Source organism: Podarcis vaucheri, assembly GCF_965113315.1.
Source record: "Podarcis vaucheri genome assembly, chromosome: 11".
Lineage (NCBI taxonomy): Eukaryota > Metazoa > Chordata > Lepidosauria > Squamata > Lacertidae > Podarcis > Podarcis vaucheri.
In genome coordinates this window covers 20,069,825-20,091,680 of record NC_138749.1, presented here as the reverse complement: position 1 = coordinate 20,091,680, position 21,856 = coordinate 20,069,825, and the positions used below count along the sequence as shown (strand labels likewise).

General features: G+C 45.1%; 2 protein-coding genes across 2 annotated transcripts in view; one reads left to right on the top strand and one right to left on the bottom strand.

Annotated features, from left to right (window-relative positions):
* RIMOC1 (RAB7A interacting MON1-CCZ1 complex subunit 1) overlaps window positions 1-21,856 on the bottom strand; it is a 375,501-nt gene that overhangs the window by 142,970 nt on the left and 210,675 nt on the right. The window lies entirely within an intron of this gene.
* PLCXD3 (phosphatidylinositol specific phospholipase C X domain containing 3) overlaps window positions 12,877-21,856 on the top strand; it is an 85,454-nt gene continuing 76,474 nt past the window's right edge. The window contains exon 1 of the mRNA XM_082242194.1: window positions 12,877-13,262. Within this exon, the coding sequence (XP_082098320.1) occupies window positions 13,160-13,262 (103 nt within the window). The 5' untranslated portion in view covers window positions 12,877-13,159. The remainder of the gene's footprint in view (window positions 13,263-21,856) is intronic.

Below are 21,856 nucleotides of genomic sequence, written 5' to 3'. Positions count from 1 at the left end.
TAGACTTTTAAAGCACCTCAGAGACATTAGGAACATGAACACAGGAATTTCTCTTATACTGAGTCAGACCGTTGGTCCATGTAGCCCAGTATTGTGACTACAACAACTGGTAGCTGCTCACCAGGGCTTCAGATTGTGGGCTGTGAAACACAAGAGCAGTCAAGTACAACATTCCTAGAGTGAACATGTTTACACATGGGGAGGAATGTTTGTCCAGCCAGCAGTTAAACTTCCTGTTTCCTTCTGGGCTGGGACAGACTTCCTCTGCATGTGACTAGAGGTAGGCGTGGCCTCACCTGTGCAGGTAATGACAAAAAGCACAGGGCAGGGCAGCCATCTCTCTCTCTCTTTCACCACATGCATCGAAGAAACAACATCTACTGAGCCAAAGATGCCCTCTTGGCTTCCAGCCAAGAGAGGACAAAGGGACTGCCTTCTTATGAGATAGATTCCAAGTGTATGTTACTTCATTAAGCTAAGTCTGCCTTCTGGGATCTGATTGTGAACAGAATGTGAATAAACTCTTTTTATACTTTTGTAAAAGACTGTGTCGTCTCTTACATTTTATGAGGGAATAAGGGGAAAATACCAGAACAGTTATTATAGAGGCTTTAGCGAGCCTGAGGAAACGTGTCCGTGGCAAAGTTTAAAATAAGGGGAATGTTACTCTGCTGAAATTGTGAAACTTGTTAACACAAGTTGGATAAGGATATAATCAGACAATATATGCTCTCCTGCATCCCTGAACATTCCCACACAGATGGGATGCATTTCCAGCATTGCTTGAGGATGCCAAATTTTGAACCTGGGACTTTCTGCATCCAAAACAGATGCTCCACCACTGAGCAATGGTCCTGAAGAAAGGGCACTCTCTTCAGTGCAGCCATTTCAGGACACTGCAAGATAGGTAAGTCAAATTATTTGTTCATATAGCCCAGTAACGTCTGGTCTGACTGGCAACAGCTTTCCAGGGTCTCAGGCAGACTTTTGCCCGTCACCTGGTCCTATTAACTTGCGGTAGCCAAGGTGGAACTTCAGATCTTCTGCATACCAAGATAAATAAGACTACAAAAATTCTGCAGGATTAAACAAAAACCTATCTAGTTTAGCATTCTGTGCCCATGGTGGCCAGCCAAAGGTTGATTGGGAGCTCACAAGCAGGATATGAGCACAGTAGCCCTCAGTGCCCCATCACTTAGATATAGTCTCTCCCATACCTCTCCCTTCATTGCAAAGGTTTGATTGATTGACAGAAGGGCCAGAGGACCAAAGTAGACAGAGCATTGGGGTTCAGTCTTAGGCTGCATGTGCGCACACAGATTCAATCTGCCATCTCAGTTTGGACTGAGACGGCATTCAGCTGCACTGCATTCTGCCTTTCCCTTTTCCCTTAGTGCAGGGGAGGCTGGGAGTGAAGCCTGCATCTGAACTTGCGTTACCAAATTGGTCCCCGAACATCTGTTGGAATTTCTGATGTCTCAAAATTCTGCAGAGTATATTTATTGATATAACACGTCTGACACTTCTCTTTAGAGCTACGCTTTAACTAAGCAAAGTACAAAGGCATGAAAGACAAGGGGAGAAATTCAATGTAGCACTAAGGAGACCACTCCATTAGTGAAAGTATTTCTGTTTGCCTGGTGGTGCGATCTTCCCTCTCATCCAACCTGCACCCTGTTCTGGAGGTTCCAGCAAAAACTCTCAAGGAGGTTGCATATTTAGACCAGTGAAGGGTGTGGCTTGCATACCCTCCAACATTTCTCAGATGAAAATAGGGAGGTTCCATTCCACAATGATAATTTTACTATTTACACCCCACACATCTTACTGAGTTTCCCCAGCCACTCTGGGCAGCTTCCAACACATATAAAACATAATAAAACATTAATTATTTTTTTTAAAAAGACTTCCCTATACAGGATTGCCTTCAGATGGCTTGGGAGTCAGATAACTCCATACCTTCCAACATTTCTCCAATGAAAATAGGGACATCCTAAGAAAAAGTGGGATATTCCAGGATCAAATCAGAACTGGGATGGCTTCTCTAAATCAGGGATGTCCCTGGAAAATCATATCTTGGAGTGTCTGGTCCTGAGGGACAGGAAAAGAGATTTGCAGAGCCACTTTTGTCCCCATGGTCTGAGGTTCAAGACTCTCTGATTTAGAGCTTTGAGAAGTTAAGTCTAGCACTTTGAAATTGGTTCCAGTAACTACTGGTAGCCTGTGCATCTGGTGCAAAATTGGAGTTATGTGTTCGGTATCTCCTGGCCTCTAACTGCAGCCATGTTTTACACCACTTGTAGCCTCCAGAACATCTTCAGAGGCAGCCCCACAAACAGCTCAGGCCATTATCCACTCTACATTATCCACTGTATCCAAACAAGTTTTACAAGTAACCTTTGGATGGCCGCTCTCTAAGAACACCCCGTGCCTCTTTTTGCACATGCTTCCATTACATACTTAAACACTATGGTGGATAGGACATGGGCAATATAGAGACATTCAGAGTTAGAATGCACTTAAGAAACCGAATGCCAAACAATGTGGCTAATTAAATGAAGGTGCTATGGAATGTCATTGTAAAGACAAGCCTTTTATTTTCTGATGATTGCTACAGAGAGGACCTGAGCTTTCAAAACAGTGTGTTAGACGAGTGGTTTAGAGTCTGCAAACCATCAAGGACGATGCTCTTGTCATTGTACAAGTTCTTATTAGAACTATCAGAAATAACAGGATTCTTTATTTGAATTGTTCCGAACTTACCACGAGCCATAAAGATAGAACTTTTTCTACAAAACTGAATAGATCTTACATCATCATGATGCGGGGGCAGGGGAGAGAAGTCTAACATTTTTTACTCTGAAATAATTACCGTATTTTTCTGTGTATACCCCCCCCTTTATAACACGGCCCCTATTTTTTGGGATTCAAATTTAAGAAAATGGGGGGAGATGCCCTAGAGTTGTTGAGCTTTTTTTTGGGGGGGACGCCGAAAATCACTAACCCTCTCTCTACTTTTACAAACTTTGAGGCTTCTCAAAGCCTGCTGATACCCCCTTTTTGGCATAGATGGTGCTGTACTGATCATTTAGGTATCCGCAACTGGAGAATGAGTTTGCTGTTAGCTTAAGATACGGGTTCTTGGTTGACCGGTGCTGTATTATTCATCGTGTAGCTGCTGAGTTCTATTGTTCTCCTTCTGTTATTTTAAAATTCCAAACAAGATTCTTACGCTTCCAGGGGAAAGCTGAAGATGTCTCCAAAGGTTAACTTCTTATTTAATCCATGCCTGCTAATAGCGGTAAGTTTACTTTGCAGGAACCGATAGCTGCAATTTGTAGCTCAAACTGAGAAACAATAATGAGATCCAATCCCATGGGGTCTGAGCTCTTTATTAGCAATTCATCCCTTATTTTGTACAATGTTATTACAGTTTCAACACCTAATTATCTGTATAATCCAAAACTATTCTGCATGTAATGAAAATATTTTAACATATTCATCGGAGCTTTTGCATATAATGACAACACCCCCCTTTTTTTGAGAAATGCAAAAGGCAAAGTTCAGTATGAAACGTGCACATAAATTATTTTTAGGATGAACAGGCAAATGTTATTACAGAAGATAAATAGCCGGTTTTTAAGGAAGCAGGATTTAAAATTTAAAGAGTCAGATGCACCTAACTTTATCATCAACCATGGTTCAGGAAACAGGGAGCATGGAAATTTCTGCTGATGCTAACAAGGAGAAGCTAGAGCTGGTGTGTGTGCGTTGGTGTGGTTGGTCTAATTTGTGCAGCACAAGAGATATGATGACAACCACACAGATAGGACGCGGGTGGCGCTGTGGGTAAAACCTCAGTGCCTAGGACTTGCTGATCGTTAAGTCGGCGGTTCGAATCCCCGCGGAGGGGTGAGCTCGAATGGCGGTTCGAATCCCTCCGGAGGGCTCCCCGTACTTCGGGCAACAGGCTGCCGCCCCAAGCCTCACGCGCTCGGCGGGACCTCCTGCCAGGCGTGCAAGGCTTGCGGACACTCGCGGGGGCTGCAGGCTGCTGCCCGCAAGCCTTGTGAGCCCGCGGGAACTCCCACTGGGCTTGCAAGGCTTGCGGATAGCTTCCTGAAGCCTGGAGAGTGAGAGGGGTCGGTGCGCACCGATGCCTCTCGCTCTCCAGGCTTCAGCGAAAGCCTGCATTCGCCCCATAGGACGCACACACATTTCACCTTCATTTTTGGAGGGGGAAAAGTGCGTCCTATGGGGCGAAAAATACGGTAGTTGATTTGTTTTAGATTTTTGTATTAATGGATGGCGAAGAATGTTTCTTTTGTTTATTTCAATAAAGCAATTTTAAAAACAAAAAAAAAAAAACAAGAAAATGATGTTTTGCTGGTACTTAACTCTGAGTAGATTAGCAAAAATGTATAGGACTAGTTCAAATATCTGCTGGAAATGTAAAGAAAAGGAATGCACCTTGTGGTGGAATTGTAAGGTAATAAAATAATTCTGGGAAATGATATATAATGAATTGGAAAAAAAGTTTAAAATAACATTTATTTTTTTTAAAAAACCAGAAGCATTTTTGTTAGGAATTGTAGGTGCAAAATTACTGAAGGAGCAGAAAAAACTATTCATGTATGCAACGACTGCCGCCAGGATGCTGGTAGCCCAGAGCTAGAAAGACGACAAGGTCCCTACCAGAGTGGAATGGCAGACTAAATGTGCAGAAATAGCAAAAATCACCAGGAAAATCAGAAATCAGGAAGATCAAAAATTCAATAAAGTTGAATGCCACTGTAAACATTTGAACTCTTTAGCAGGTCTAAAATAACTATTGTAAGGTAACAAAGACTTTGGATACAATGGAAAACTGAAAAATTGGAGCAACACATGATATGCAGTAGAAAAGGTTAAGCAAAGAACCCATGGAAGGGTGGAGGAAAGTCTAAAGGAGCGTCTCCACCCCCATCGTTCTGCCCGGACACTGAGGTCCAGCTCCGAGGGCCTTCTGGCGGTTCCCTCACTGCGAGAGGCCAAGTTACAGGGAACCAGGCAGAGGGCCTTCTCAGTAGTGGCGCCCGCCCTGTGGAACGCCCTCCCATCAGATGTCAAAGCGATAAACAACTACCTGACATTCAGAAGACATCTGAAGGCAGCCCTGTTCAGGGAAGTTTTTAATATGTGACATTTTAGTGTATTTTTCATCTTTGTTGGAAGCTGCCCAGAGTGGCTGGGGAAACCCAGCCAGATGGGCGGGGTACAAATAATAAATTGTTGTTGTTGTTGTTGTTGTTGTTGTTGTTGTTGTTATTATTATTAAGATTCAGAAGAATCTTGTTTATTTGTTCTTATTTATGATTGTGAATGTAAACGATAATTTGTAAAATCGAATAATTTTTTTCTTAATAAATAAATAAAAATAATAAACTCGGGGGACAACCAGAGATGCTCCTACAGATGATCTCAGTGACTCAGCTGAGATATGAGGGTTCAGTAGATAGATGATTTATTACGGTCGGAGACCAGCTTATAAAATACACTTGGGGGTACAATCGCAGAAGGAAAACAAACATTTAAAACAATGTACAACAATAAATTTAAAATTTATAAATGCAATAAGTGTATAGACACTTAAAACTTTAAGATAAGCTACCGCAGAGAGATGACCCAGAGTTACCCATAGAACCGAGTTTGGGGATTTTCTTCACGAACTAGTTTGAATCGGGGGATGGTCTACGCCTACAGATCTGTACACAGAATCTGGCGACCATCCGGGTCGTCTTATGATCTTTGCCTAACAGGAAAAGGTCAAATTTTTGCTTCTCCGGGAGGTCAGTGAGCCTCACCAGCAGGGGATCAATGGTCTCACTACTTGCCTCTTCATAAAAGGGACATCTAAAGAACAAGTGCTCTGGGCTTCCTATATAACCCAATGAACAGACGCAAAGTCTTTGAGTATATGGGACTTTTTAAAAGGATCCTTCCAGGACCAGCGAGGGCAGAGCCAAGCTTCTGGCATAAGGGCTCAGTAGTCTAGTCTCTGCATTCTGCACCAGCTGAAGCTTCTGTGCCAACCCCAAGGGCTGCTGCATGTAGTGTGTTGCAGTAACCCAGCCTCGAGGTTGCCAAAACACGGACTACAGAAGTCAGGTTCCCTATTTCCAGGAGTTGGATAGATGCATATATTCACCACCACCACCACAACGAACTACAGTCTTGCATAATCAACATGATTAGGTCCCTCTGGTTTTCAGGCCTGCAAGATGTGCATTGTAGATGGTAACATAACCCGCAAACTGTGCTGTGGACCGAAACCAGCATATTGATTTAAGTAATTTTCATAAAATCTCATTAGGCTCATTGACGACTCTCTACACCTTTGGGGAGTGCTTCATTACCATGTAAATAGAGATAGGTCCTTTGGGCATCCAAAATTAAGAAACAGTGGAAGCTCGTCAGGCGAGAAGGAAAGCTTCTGTGGAAAGGTACCAATAAACCAAAATGAGATTTATTGCGGCAATCTGTGCTTCTCAGCATCTGCATGTGTTGCATTTTGAATTCCCTGAACTCTTTACAATCTTTACGTTGTTTCAGAAGAGATAAGAAGAGGCTGTCTCTGTAATGTTTGATACACGTGGGTGAGAACTTCCAGGGAAGATCCTCAGGGGTCAGTTTCCTTTTGGAGGAGAGAACAACAGGGACTTGTCTTATTATATGATATACTTGTAAGAAGAAGGGTTGTCATGCGGCTGGAGTGAGAGAGTGAAGCAAGCAGGCTGGTGGCATGAGTGAGCAGGCCAGCAGTGTCAGCAGGCAATTGGATAGCAAGCTTTCCCACTTCCCTGAATGAAGATGAGAAAGTCTTTCTTCCCTTTGCTCTGTGCCACCAACAGAAGGAAGTGTGGCAGGAATGGAGCTTTGAGGTGATAATGGGTTTGGGCAAGATATAAAGGGAGAGGGTTGACAAGGTGGTTGTGTCAGATAATCAGCTTCATATAGGCAACATGTTTAAGTCTAATTAATGCATGAAGGAGTTAAAATCATAGAGTAAGCTGTCCTGCCAGGCTTAGCTATGCCACTTCCTCTTATCTTGGGAGGAATTAGGTAATCAGGTCTATTGCTTACCGAGAAACACAGCATGTGAAGAAACTTGAGCAGCTTGCTCCAGCTCAGCCACATGGCTCTCACCCGCCACTCTTGAGTTCCTATTCCAATAATCTAGGATTTTTTACCACTTTGTAACTAAGCTATGTTTTACTGCCTGTGCAACTTTTTTGACTAAGGTGTGGAAAAGCACATGAATCTGACCTTTGGAGAGTTAGTAAGTAAACAATTTTTAACCAAAGGTGTGGTCTTTTCCTATGCTGGGAGGGAAATTTTGGTACTCATATTTTATAGGTCTAAAGCCTATATTTCCATGCTCTACTATGCTGTATATTTTGTGACTTTAACTCTCTGTTGGGGCTTTCTCACCAATGAGTACTTGCCCCAAACTTGGAATTTGGCATCTAGGAATTCTCCTTTCTTTCTTTTTTCTTTTTTACACCAACTGGTTGGTGGAATGGGGGATAGGCAGCATTTCCTGGTTCTGTAATATCTGTCTGCAGTAGTTGCCAACATACAGGTTGAGCAGGGATGAACAAGCAAAGATAGTCCCAAAACAGCAACATCAAGGCCAAATAATGGCATCGCTCCTCAAGCCTTTAAGGCTCCTATACCTTATGCATAGTTGAGACCTTTGCTGCCTCTACCTCAGTATTGTCTGCACTGACTGGTAGCAGTTTTCCAGGGTACCACAATTCCACTTCCTGACTTTTTTTACCTGGAGATGCTGGGGATTGAACCTGGAACCTTCTGCATGCAAACCATGTGCACTTCCACTGAGCTATTGCCCTTTCCCCCAGTGGGCTATGACCCTTCCCCAATCAATTGTCATCTGTAGTGAGAGCTTTCCAGCTTTTGTTGAGCGCATGCAGCTGCCTATAATGGTCTGCATCTATTTTTACCAGAGAGTTGATCTTCACTGCTCTGAAAAGTACAAGGCAGCCTTTTCATTAATGGACCTTCAATCCTGCCTCAAAAGAACAAGAAGAAAGAACAATCCATTTTGTTATTAATTAAGCGGCCTTTGGGTCCACCATTTCATTCAATAACATTTAGTACGTATATGTGAATCCCATGTCAAGTGTCTTTTATTGGCAGCACTGAGGCTCCATCTGGCTAAGCCTCCCTCCCTCCCCAATTTCACAACTAAGGTAATAAAACAAGGATTTCTCTGGAGGTTTGGAACTGCCTTTCCAATGACCCTCCAATAAAGCAATCAGAAATGCATAAATAATCACTGCTTGAGCAGCATTCAGCCTTAATTAAGATAAATGACAAGGTGTGGCAGCAAACATCTTGTGATAAAACCCACAATGGCTCTCATATATCAAGAGTGCCACTTCCATAAATATGGAGAACATATCAATTTTGAGCTTAATTTAATAGGTTTATTTTGGAGGAGAGAACTCCTCTGTCCAAAGCAAAGTCTCTTCTTAAAGGACTTTTGTCACTTAAGCTTTAATGCTATAGATTACAGCTCTGGAAAAAGCGGCCCAGTGGATCAATCAGAGTATAGACTTAGGGCACCTGAGCACAGACTTAGGGTATTTCCATTTGCCTGTTGCTGCCAACCCAGGACGTTTTGCTGCCTGAAGCAGACCCCAGATGGCACTTGCCCAACACTTACCAGGACCAACCCTTAAAAAAAACAATTGAAGGACATCCAGGTACCAATTCCTGTTTTCATCTATTCATGGTGCAGCCTGAAGCACATCTCTTTACTGCATGGCAGGCAGGGCCAGCCCATCCATGAGGCAAGGTGAGATTATCATCTCAGGCAGCAGAGCCACAGTGGTGGCAGATCTGGCCTCCAAGGAATACATCGTCCACCACTGCTGCCGCAGTGGCAGTGGTGTCTACAGCACACTCTTTGAGGCCGGGTCTGCCTCCTCCTCAGAAGCCCCTTCACAATAGCCTCTCGGTGAATGGGAGATGCTGCTGCTCTCCACCCACCCCTAGGGAGGAAATAGCAGGGGTCTCCCTCTTAGTCTCCTAGTGTCAGGGCTGCACTGAGGAGGAATGGTGGGAACCTCCCCCTGCTCCTAGTCAGGATCCCGAATCTTCCCAGGAGCAGGAGGACAGTATAGATTTGGAACAGTGGTTTGCAGAGGGGCATAATTCAGAAGGCAGAAGCTGGGAAGAACTGGGTGGGGAACAGCTAGGAGGAGAAGACTGGAGGAGAGAGAGAGTTAACAGACTCACTGTCACTGGGAAGCATTCATCCACTCTGCCAAAGGTCAAGAAGAGCAGATAAGGTGGCAGCCATTTTGAGGGTGGCAGTGAAAGAGGTACATGGGGGAAAGAGAGAGAGAGAGAGAGCCTCATTGCACAGATAGAAGCCCTTGCGAACGGCTTCCGCTGATGTGGTTCGCTAGGTAAATCCCATCCCATTTATGTCTTCCCTTCCAAGGTAAATGGCAATTAAGAGTTGGGGATGTATGTGGACTTGATGGAGAAAACAGATGACTAGGGAGGAAGTGGGTGGAACCCTTACTTGGGAGCACCTTCATTCCTAGGAATGGATTCTTTTCTCTCTCACTGTGATCATTAAAAATTCTAACTGGTAAGAGACTCCTTTCTCTTTGCTCTGCTTATCTACTGCCGGGGGGTGGGGAGGAAGCCAAGTCCCTGAAGCCTGCCATCTGGGCTCTGCACTTGCCCAGTGTGATTCAGAGTGCCCCCCCCCAATTAACTTTGATTCCCAGTTCAACCATCGGGTAAGGTTGATTTGACCACCACCCCAGTTCCCAGTGTAGATCTTTATTCCCCCTTTGTCCCCGATGTTGATCTTCACTGCCCCCTTCTTCCCTGGTGTGTGTGTGGGGAACACACCCACCCACCCCATTTTATGGTTTGCCTCAGGTGCCAAAATGTATTGGGTCGACTCAGATGGCAGGGCTGTCCTGGCAGTTGTGAGTAGTAGGCCTGATCTGAATCAGGACCATAGTGGTGTGGGTGGGAGTTTTGACTACTGTCCCCACAGTGCTGTGTCATTTCCCAAGAAAAATCAACGCCCCCCCTCCAGCTGCTTTTGCCTGGGAGGAAAACAACACAAATGACAACACCGCTGGAAGAATTCAGGATTGTGCTATGTTGAATGTGCAAGCATATCAGCTTTCCAAAGGGAATGGTTCCCTTTCCTTCCCTGCTGTTATAGGGGTTCTCCTGACCCCCTGCAGCCATTTTGGGGGTGGTGGTGAAAGGGGTACATGGGGGAAGGAGAGAGAGAGAGAAAGCCTTGCGAACGGCTTCCACTGCTGTGGTTCGCTAGGTAAATTCCATCCCATTTATGTCTTTCCTTCCAAGGTAAATAGCAATTAAGAGTTGGGGATGTGTGTGGACTTGATGGGGGAAAGAGAGGGAGGAAATGTGAAATCTTCCTTCTAGCTGTGCCATGGTCCCAGACTGGATCCAGATCCCCTCTAGCTGATATATACAAATATTTAGAAGTCTAAAAAGACAGAAATGGAGTCACATATTTCTCGTCTGATGTGGTTTGGCCCTCAGACTACAATGCTAAGCACGCTTATGGAAGGATGAGCAGATCTGGTATTCCAAGTAAGCAAATAGGCTTAGATCTGGTTTGGGATATTTAGGTGATTGCTTTAGTGGCCACCCATTCTCTTCTTCATGGCTTCCTTCTGCTGCTTCACTTAATAAACACACATTATTATTATTTTAGAGAAAGAAATCTGGAGTGAGCCAAGTGTTGCAAACCTACCTGAAGTATTGATATCAGAGTGAAAGTGAAATGTGAAACAGTGGAGAGAAAAAACACACACAACCTCCTCCAAGTCCCATCTCACACATCCTCTTGGCGACTGTTTAAATGTGACACCTTCATGTTTAGCCGAACACTTCGGAGATAAAAATACTTCATTGGGTTCCTTTTAGCTGTGCTGAACAACACAGCTTTGAAAAAAAGAAGAGAGTGAGAGAGAAAAAAAGAAGAATTCAGTTCATTGTTTAGTAACACCCAAATGAGGTTTGACTTTGCCCACAAACGGCAATGAAGATTAGCAAGGACTGGTGTTTTTGTCAGAGTCGCACTTGCTGAGATCCATAGCATCTTCTCGACAGGTGCAAGAAGGCAGTGGCTCTAAGCACAGGATGCAGCAACAATTGCTGAGGCAAAGCAGGTGTGGGTCTGGTCAGGGCCTGGATGATGCTAGACCTTCTGGATACCCCATGTATATCAGTGTTCCCCAACCTTGGGCCTCCAGCTGTTTTTGGACTACAACTCCCATCATCCCTCGCTAGCAAGACCAGTGGTCAAGGATGATGGGAATTGTAGTCCAAAAACAGCTGGAGGCCCAAGGTTGGGGAACACGGATGTATATCACCCAGAATTCTATCATGGAAGAAAAGTGGGGAATAAATGTTTAAAAGTTGAGGTGTTTGAAGTAATTCAGAGGAGAACTATGGACAGTGTAAGAGTTTTGAGAACTGGTGTGGTGTTGTAGTTAGAGTGTTGGGACCAGCACCTGGGAGACCAGGGTTCATATCTATGCTCAGCCATGAAGCTCGCTGGGTAACCTTGAGCCACTCACTGCCTCTCATCCTAACCTAACTCTCAGGGTTGTTATGGGGATTCAATGAGGTGGCATAGAACCATGTATGTTGCCTTGAGCTCTCTGGAGTAAAAAAAGGTAGGATATAAGTGCAATAAAATAAATAACAAACTGGGTGCTATCAAAAGAAGCTGGACTCTCAAAGACTCAGAACAGGCAAAAGAAAGTACTTCACCAAGCAGCACTTACTTAAACTATGGAACTGGAGTGACAAATTCATGAAGGATAAGGCTATCAGTAGCTACTGGCTGCAATGAATATGTCCTTCCTCCATTACTGAAGGCCATATACTCTGAATATCAGGGGATCACAAGAGGGGAGAATGTGGTTGGACGGTAATTCTGCTTGTGAGATTCCCAGAGGCACCTGGTTGTGAGAACAGGAACTTGGACTAGATGGGCATTTGGCCCGATTCAGCAGGACTCTTCTTGTGTATTTATAGTAGCTGAAGGCTCGGTCTGGTGCTGATGTCAGATGAGCATTGCCAACTCAGGACAACCAGAGATGCTCCTACAGATGATCTCAGTGACTCAGCTGAAATATAAGGGTTCAGGAGGTCCTTAAGGTATCTTTTACCTCAGTTGCTGAGGACAAGGACCTTAGACCTGGCTCATAGTTGGGAAGTTAATGCAGATGCTGAAACAATTGTGTCACACATTTGTGGCTATCTGCTGCCATCAGTTGTCTAGCTCAGCCATGAAGCTCACAGATGCCCAAGGGAAGCCCACAAACACGACCTGAGCACAAAATCACTCTTCCCACCAACAGCTCCCAACATGGGGTATTCAAAGGCACACGGGCTACATAGCCACTGTGGGTAGTAGCTGCTGATAGATTTATCCTGCCTGAAATACCTAAGCCGCATGGATTTTTTAATATATATATTAAGCAGGCTAGAAATAAATGTCACGTCAGCGCTGCACACCAGTCCCCTCAATGAGAAAAGGGGGTTGAGATAGATGTCCTCCAACCTTTCTTAATGATCTCGTTGGAATTCCCACTCCGGGGCTGTGATTTGGCCCGGGGGTGGGGGGTGGTAGGGAAACAGGCTGATTGGAGAGGCTTCAGCCTTCGTTGTTTTGCGACCCGGGCCCTACTCGAAAGAAGAACGAAGTCTCCCATTTCCAGGCTGGGTTTCCTCCCTCCAGCCCAAAGGCTTTCGCGGTTGCTTTGCAGGTTACCAAAAATAAGAGAGAGAGCCAGCAGCTTGTTTCTCTTGTTGCGCGCAGCCCGATTCGAATTCGCCTGTGCCTGCGCCATCATCGGGTGGGTGTGGCGCAGCGTGGCGCGTAAACTCCCGAGCGCAGCGGAGGCTGGAGAGGAGCGAACAGTCTGGGATTCAGGGAGTCAGGTGGAGGAGAAGGAGGAGGAGGTCGCTGTTCTTGGTACCGCTGCCGCCGCCGGCTGGGACCAGAGAGCAGCCGCAGCCGCAGCTTGCGGGGTTGAGTGAGCGAGTGCGTTTTTGCGCCCCTCTCCGACCTGCAAGCATGGCTTCGTCGCAAGGCAAGCTGGAGCTGAAATTCGCGGACTGGATGGCAAGTTTGCCCGAGAGCATCCACAGCGTGCCCCTGACGAATCTGGCGATCCCAGGTAGGCGACTCGAGGGCTGGGATTTGGGGATGACTGGTTGGTTTTGCCTCAAAAGTCCTTTATAAAATGTGCATGAGCTCTTGAGCAGCCACCAGACATGGGAAAGGTGACATTGCCAGAGAATCTCTTCGCTTCGCTTGCAGGGAGATAATGGCTTTTCTTCTGGGGAATGGCTGGCGTGTGTGATGGAGGGCTGGGAGAAACTGGCTTGTATGTGAGCCCCTCGGCGTTTCATGTGTGTGTGCGTATTGCGTGCGCATCTGTGCACATGCTTTCCAGAAGGGTAGCTGATATCAGTCGCGTTGCACCAAGCAAACAACAAAGACTCTCGTGGCTCCTTGAAGGCGAGCGCATTTGCAACGCCATCTCGTACATTGTTTACTCAGGAGTAAGTTCCATTGTGGCCAACGGGACTTACTCCCTAGGAAGTGTGGTTAGAGGTTGCAGCCTTCCTGAGGCATAATCTTTCACAGGCTGGAGACCGTATATAATATATATGGCATATGGGAAGAAAGTGGATTTGAATCCCAGAAAGCTTATGCCGCAATAAAATTGGCTTTTGCTTAGGGTGCCACAGGCATATAAAGTGTTACTGCAACAAGGAATTCGCCCTCTGGAAATGTGTGTGTAATACTAAAAATCCTCACCTTCTCCACCTGCCTCTGTGGCCAGAAGGTCTGTGTTTGACTTGCATTGGAAGGCTTATGGCTTCAGATAATTCCCCCACTGCCTGGCATCCAGGTTCTTAATATTCTCCTCAAGTCTCTAAAAATGAATCTCTAGTTCCAAAAAAAGGAGGGACAAAAGTTCAGACTAATGGAACCATTTCGTTCTGTTCTCTCTCCCTCTTCCATTCCACCTTCTGTTAGAAGCTCAATGGCACCTTGATGTGTGTCCCATAGATCATGCGTTTCCATGATCTAATACATGTGGCAGATCTGTCTGGCTTGGTTCACACATGCATGCCCTTCTCTTCATTCTCTGCCTCTGACTGCTGCATCTTGATGAGTGACAAGCAAGGTCAGTTTAGATATTTGGCACCACCAACCTCTTGCTGTTAAAATCGGGCACACATGCTTGTTACTACATTTTATTTTTTATTTGACTTTTCCCCAAGGAGCTCAAGATTCTACCTCCCCCTGTTTTGTCCTCACAAACAACCCTATGATGTAGATTAGGCTGAGACACAACAGCTGGCCCAAATTCAGCCAGTGAGGTTCATGGCTGAGTGGGAGTTTGAATTTGGGTCTCCCCAGTTCCTAGTCCTAAACCTTACTGGCATGCATGCCTGACCACATCCCACCCCTCTCTGTTTGCATAGTTGAGATAGTTCTCATCTTCAAATCCACAGAATGGCCACCATCATGTCTAGTGGTCCCAAGCTTGTGAGCTGCCTAAACAGCAAAGCATTGCACCTTTCAGGTGATGCGAGATGAAACCAATGTTTAGCCTGGGTGGTTTTTGCATCATTGACGTTGCATGCATGCAACAATATGTTTCCTGGCATTGCAGGGAAAGGGTGATGGGTGTTCATGCAGGAGCTGACCCTTGTAGATAGGAGTGTGTGTGTACATGTGTGAGCAACCATCAGAGACCCATGGAGAATGTACAGTTCAAGACCAAGAGCTAAGATCCAGGGGTCAAGATGTTTGCATGCAGCAGGTAGAGGGAAGTCTGTTGGGGTTGATGTGTCTCACTCTGCATTGCTGATAGCCTTGCTCTATAATGGGCTGGGAAGCCCTAGTCCTAATGGATGTTGGATTCTCAGCTCTCATCAGCCCCAGCCAGAATGGCCAATGGGCAGCGATGCTGGGAGATGGAGTCCAGCAACATCTGGCCACAGGTTCCCCATTCCTGCTTTGTAAAGTGGGAAACTCATCTATCATTTGAAATCTACCCAAGAACCATTGACACAGTGCAACTTTTCAAAATGATCTGCCTTATTCCTCTGTTGCAGAGTCAATAGTTTGTAATGGATGGCAGAATTGGGGTTGTAATAGGGAGAACTGAAGGGTCAAAGCCTATCTCAGCCATCTGGGGCGGAGGGTGTATATTGATAAAGTTGTCTCAGCCTTGAGTTTGCCTCTCAGCATTGTGAGGATAAAGTGTGTAAGTCTTTGATGTCCTTGGAGGAAACAGCCACTGCCACTACTGTAGAACACATGAAAGATTTCTCCCACCTCCCAAAAAAATCCAGTTTAGAAAAAGTACCTTTCTCTGGAAAAGCAGAATAAATTTATTGATTGGGATTAATAATAAGATTTTTTAAAAAAATAATAACAACCCTCCATTGTTATATTGGTGCTGTTTTCCTACACAAGACTTACATTGCCTTTCAACTTATTTCATGCTGTACATGTGGATACCTGGAAGCTTGTTTTGTGCAAGACGAAGCAGATGAGCATTCTAGCCAGGGCAGATTTCATATTTTCATTGCAAACTGAGAAGCAAGGAATGTGTTTAACCATTCAACCCTATTGCTATTCAGAAGCAAGCCCCACTGAGCTCAGTGGAACTTGTTCCCTAGTAAATGTGCCAAGTCCCATTGAACTCAGTTGGGCTTACAGAGAAGATTGTGCTCTAAGCCACATTTGTGAAAACGCTCCGTGTTCATGTTGCTAGACCAACATGCCAAATGCAGCCTAACACCACTTGGCTCTGGATGGCCTCGGACAAAGGACACGACTTGAAAATGTGGAGTTGCTTTGTGGAACAAAAGATATCTTCTAATTTTGGGACATTGTTGAAGCTGCTGTGCGAAGGAGCGTCTGTGCAGATTGCCAAGGTTATTCGGAATTTGCAAGAGCAAGAGAGAGGTGGTGCCTGATCACTGCAGGAATCAATGATCAATTTGTCTGCCTCTGAACTCCTAGTTCAGCCTTTGCGAACCTGGTTCCCTCCAGATGTTTTAGACTACAGCTCACATTGTTCCCAGTGAGCACAGCTCGCTGACTGGAGTTGCAACCACAACATCTGGAGCACCCTGGTTTCGTGAAGACTGCACTAGTGTTTAGGGTGTCAGCATGAGACAGAACAAAGGTAAAAATCAGGCAGCTTCTTGGGGGGGGGAAATATATTCTAATATGTTCTTTCCATAATTGTCTGATATGAAAATAACTTGCCCAAAATAACATTTTGGAGAGGAGGGGGAGAAAGGGAGGGAGAGAGAGAAATCCTTTGTATTCTCTGCAGTACAAAGAAATGGATTCTCTGCTAATTGCTAATTGAAATCTAATATATGCTAATTGAAAACTAATGCATGCAAATAGGTTAATTGCTCTGACATAGAAAGTGGATGGCTTGCTGATTGGAGATGTGTTTATCTGGCTAGTTAAATTTAAAAACAAAAACACACAATTATTGCTCTCTTTACACACACACACACACACACACACACACACACACACTCTGAGTTTTTCAAGCACCTTGAGTGCTGAGCGGATCTGCCATGGGAAGTGGGTTGGAATGCCTGTGGTTAGATAAGCTTTCCTGTTATACTGAGCAATTTAAAGGCAGAAGCCAGAACCCATAGTGTAGGGCCAAGATTATGGAACAGCGCAAACTGCTCTTGCAATAACAGATGATGGCTATCTGTGGGTGGATGGCATTTAATCCTGCTCTAGATGCTTCATAGCACAGTGGTCGATTGCATGCTCTGCATGCAAAAGGTCTTGGGTTCGTGCCTGAAACCTTAGAGAGCCTCTGGCAGTCTGCATACAGTACAATAGAGAGCAAGACAAGCCAATGTCCTCAGTACAAAGCAGTGTCCTAGAGCTGCAATGTAGGCTTGATCTGCCTTCGGAACAAAGTGCTTTGCAGCTCAGTGGTGATCTGATTTAGTATTGATAAGGGTGGACGTGCAAATCAAGCAAAATTAAATAAATACAGGGGATTGCTTACTTGTGCTTTGCTGTTGCAATGGGAGAAATGCTGTTTGCTTTCTTGTTCTTCTTCTGGACCTGTTTCCCCAACCTTTCCTGCAGTAGGTGGATGGCTGGATCCATAATTTCTGGGGGGCTTACTTTGGGCAGGTAACCTTAGGGAACATGCGATGTCCTCTTGTTGCATCGGCCAACCACATGCGCATGGGAAGGTCTCAATCAGCACCTGAGCACAACAGCATCCTCCCTACTTGCAATTCCCAGCAACTGCTATTCAGAGGCATAATGCCTCCCAAACTAGTAGAGGTAGAACATAAACATCATGGCTGTTAGACATTTATAGTCTTGCTCTCCAGGAATTGGTCTGGTCCTCTTTCAGGGCCATCTAAGTTGGCAGCCATCACGGCACCTCTTGTGGGTGAAAAGCCTTTCCCTATCTGCTTTCTTCACACCGTGCATAATCTTAGGTGCCCCTGGAACACCCCCTCTTACTTTTTTCCTACACTGAAAAGCCCCAAATCATGGAATTACAGAATTCTGGAGTTGGAAGGGTCATGTAGCCCAACTCCCTGGAAATGTAGAAACTACAGCTAAAGAATCTCTTTACACCGCAACTTTTTCTCTTAAGGGAGCTGCTCCACCCCCTAGATCATTTTGGTTGTTCTTTTATAGACCTTTTCCAAGTAGTGGGCTTCACAGAGGCATCTAATTGAAAGAGATTGGTGTGTGTGTGTGTGTGTGTGTGTGTGTGTGTGTGTGCAAATGGATTTCCCCCCCTCAGGTTGCCTTTGACATTGGGTTTTCTTTCCATATCTTGCTGGGGAATGATGGGACCCCTCCTGCAAATCTCAACCATGCTACCTTCTAGAATATAGAGGGAGTTTATTTTTCTTTCAGAGCCTGCCACTAGGGTTTTATTTGCCACCGCTTAATCTGAAATGACCTTGGCAGTATTGATTAACGCACTCCAATTCCCTTTCTTGGAAGGTGGCAAAAGATAATATTCTTTTGTTGTAGGAGTTGCAAGGGGATTAGTATCCCCAAATGCTCAGAACTCTTGGAACTCCTGCCATTAAAATGAGAGATAAAGAGAGGAAAGGGAATTAGGAATGCACCAGGGCTGTTTAGGCTGGGGCTGAAATCACATATACAAACTTCATGGAGCAAAGCAGCACTTACGTCTGAGTAAAAATGTACAGGATTGCTCTGCACCTAGATCTAAAGGCCCAAACATGCTAAGTATATCATTCTGATTTGGCTCAGATCCACTGAGTTTAAACCCAGTGAGAACCCTCAAAGGTTAGTTGACCAAACTTAGCAGTTGACAATAACTAATAATAATAATAATAATAATAATAATAATAATAATAATAATAATTTATTTGTACTCTGCCCATCTGGCTAGGTTTCCCCAGCCACTCTGGGTGGCTTCCAACAAAGATTAGGTAAAGGTAAAGGGACCACTGACCATTAGGTCCAGTCGTGGCCGACTCTGGGGTTGCGGTGCTCATCTCGCTTTACTGGCCGAGGGAGCCGGCGTACAGCTTCCGGGTCATGTGGCCAGCATGACTAAACCGCTTCTGGCAAACCAGAGCAGTGCACGGAAATGCCGTTTACCTTTCCGCCGGAGCGGTACCTATTTATCTACTTGTACTTTGACGTGCTTTCGAACTGCTAGGTGGGCAGGAGCAGGGACCGAGCAACGGGAGCTCACCCCGTTGCGGGGATTCAAATCGCCGAACTTCTGATCGACAAGTCCTAGACTCTGTGGTTTAACCCACAGCGCCACCCACGTCCCAACAAAGATTAAAAATACATTAAAATGTCACACACTAAAAACTTAGTGTCAGTTTAGGAAAAGCCTTCCATCCTCATTACATAATTCTCCCAACTATCTCCTACGTTACTTTTAATTGGTTAATTAATACACCAATCAGTTAAAAGCATGGCAGGGTAATCTTGGCAGCAGTGTATATTTTTGTGGCTGGATAAGAGCCAATGCCATAGTACAGTGTTTCCCAAACTTGGGTCTCCAGCTGTTTTTGGACCTCAACACCCATCATCCCTAGCTGGCAAGACCAGTGCTCAGCAGTGATGAGAATTGTAGTCTGAAAACAGCTGGAGACTCAAGTTTGGGAAACCCTGCTGTAGTAGCTCATGTTGATAGATTGCAACAGGCTGAGGCTATCAAGTTAGATGAGCTGCCAGCCTGACTCAGTTTTAAGGCAGCTCCATATGTCAGTTTCAAAGACGGGTTAATGAGGCAGTGGACAATATGACCGGCGTACCCCCAAATTCTTTTATCTTGCGCTAGAGCAGGGTTTCCCAAACTTAGGTCTCTAGCTGTTTGGGGACTACATTCCCCATCATCCCTGACCACTGGTCCTGCTTAGCTAGGGATGATGGGTATTGTAGTCCGAAAACATCTGGAGACCCACGTTTGAGAATCCCTGCTCTAGAGCGATGCTGCAGAACCTTTTCCAGCCTGAGGGCCACATTCCCTTCTGAGTAACCTTCTCAGGGCCACCTGCCAGTGGTGGGTGGGGCCAGATGCAAAAGTGGGCCGGGCCATGTGTATGAATGTAAGGTTGTGTAGTAGGCTAGTTTCTGCGCACTGATTCCCCTTCTTTCCTCCATCCAGCAATGCAAGTGTTATCTGAGTTCAAGGACACATTCCAGACAGGCAAAAATGTTTAGGGTTGGGAAGGGCATGGGAGCTGGGTAGAGTTCAGACAGAAGGTCCCATTTGGCTCTTGGAGCTGAGGTTTCACATCCCTGCCATCAAGGGTGTGCCTAGTGTGGCCACATAGCTTGACAGAGCTCTGACAGCAAGTCTGTGTTTACTTCTCTCCTCTGAGGCCATCTTGGTGAGTTGATTGCCAGGCCCACTCACTGCTCACATGGTGACCCTTCTTAAAATTGCTTCAAGGCACCATTTTGGGGAAGTCAGTGAGTGCTGTATATTAATTGGGAACACTGCATTCAATTCTTATGTGTAAGCCTTTCTCCAGAAATAAATACCTACCCCGTGGGTAGATTTTTTTTGTATAACTTGTTCTTATCACCCTCATTGAAATATGAATCAGTCTGGACCAATGGCAGAATTTAAATTTGTTGTTTTCTCCCCGCAACCCCAGTAGATCTTGATATTAGCATAGCAAGAGTTTGAGCTCAGAATGTTATCTGCATCTGTTGTTGTTGTTGTTGTTGTTGTGTGTGTGTGTGTGTGTATATATATTCATACAATAACTTATCTTCAGTTTCCTAATGGATTTGTCTTGACTGATTCAATATTGAAGATGTTCCTAGGGTAATCAGATATACTTGGTTTCCTGATAATTCACTGTGCTTACATGTTTTGCTTGTTCTTTGTGCATAGAATGAGAAAGAGTCATGTGGCTTGAGTTAATGTTTGCTTTTAGGGGCGATCTGCTGCTAGTGACGTTGTGGAGGCTCGTAATTAGCCCAGCCGCACTGCACATCTCGCCTTTTCACAATTCCCATAAGTGTAACAAAACGTGATTTCGATGTGCCCAAAATATAATAGCCTTGCAATTGAGAAATGAGATTTATCATGAAATAAATTTCTTCTGTGCTCCTGTGTGGTTTGCTTTGTGACTGGCATAACGAAGCAGCCCAGGTAGGCCAGGCTGAGAGACAACTGTTCACCTATGGTGAGCTTTGTAGCAGAGTGGAGTTTTGATCCTGGGCTTCCCTAACCCTAGTCTGATACTCTTGCTGCTTACATCACATTTGACTTGAAATTCAAACTTTACCACAAAAAAGAAGAAAGAATATGTTTCATTCCACTTTTATGTTCCAGTTGCAATGATTACGCCAATAAGAACTACTTAGAGCCTATTTCTCCCCAACGTGTCCATTTCTTCTGCCTGTATTATCTGTTAATGGATCCATTTCTGTGATGTCCAGTACCTTAATTGCCCATTCAGTTGATGCAGATGTCAAGTGCTGAGCTCCTAGGAGAGTTTTTTGTGCGTGTGTGCAATAGAAATAATTTGATTGGCTCTTGATAATCCTCTTCGAGAGTGTTCAATATCAAAGTTAATACATCAGACACCAGCCTTGACACTCATAATTGAAACAATAACCTCGGCAGTCTAGACCAGGGGTCTGCAACCTTTAAGACAAAAAGAGCCACTTGGACCCGTTTCCGAAGAAAAAAAAACTGGGAGCCACAAAACTCGTCATTATAAAAATAACTTTTTTGTCACTTTTAAAAATTATTTCTTTGTTTTACCCCTCAAGTTACTCCTCCTCATAGAAATAAATGTTAAATTAACACGTTACCTTTTTTGGGGTGTGTGTTCTTCACTCCCCTTCAAAACAGTGACCAGCGTACACGCCCCCTTTCAATGCAGTGACCAGCGTACATGCCCCTTACAATGTAGCGGGTGGGCGGGCGGGAAGGTGACGTCGGGACGATGCGTGACTAAGGCACGCACCGCCCCCATGCGACGTCACAGCCAGTACAGCGCCCGCCACAGTGGGGAGTGTCGGGGCACACAATGCACCTCCTCCCCTCGCTAGTATCCGCCCCGGAGCCACGGCAAAGGTGTAAAACAGCTACATGCGGCTCCGGAGCCGCGGGTTGCAGACCCCTGTTCTAGACCCAGAAGGAGGCAAGGATGACATCCTCAGCAAAAGGTTAATTCAGTGCAAGGACCAGTCACTTGCCCAGGATTAGGGCTATGG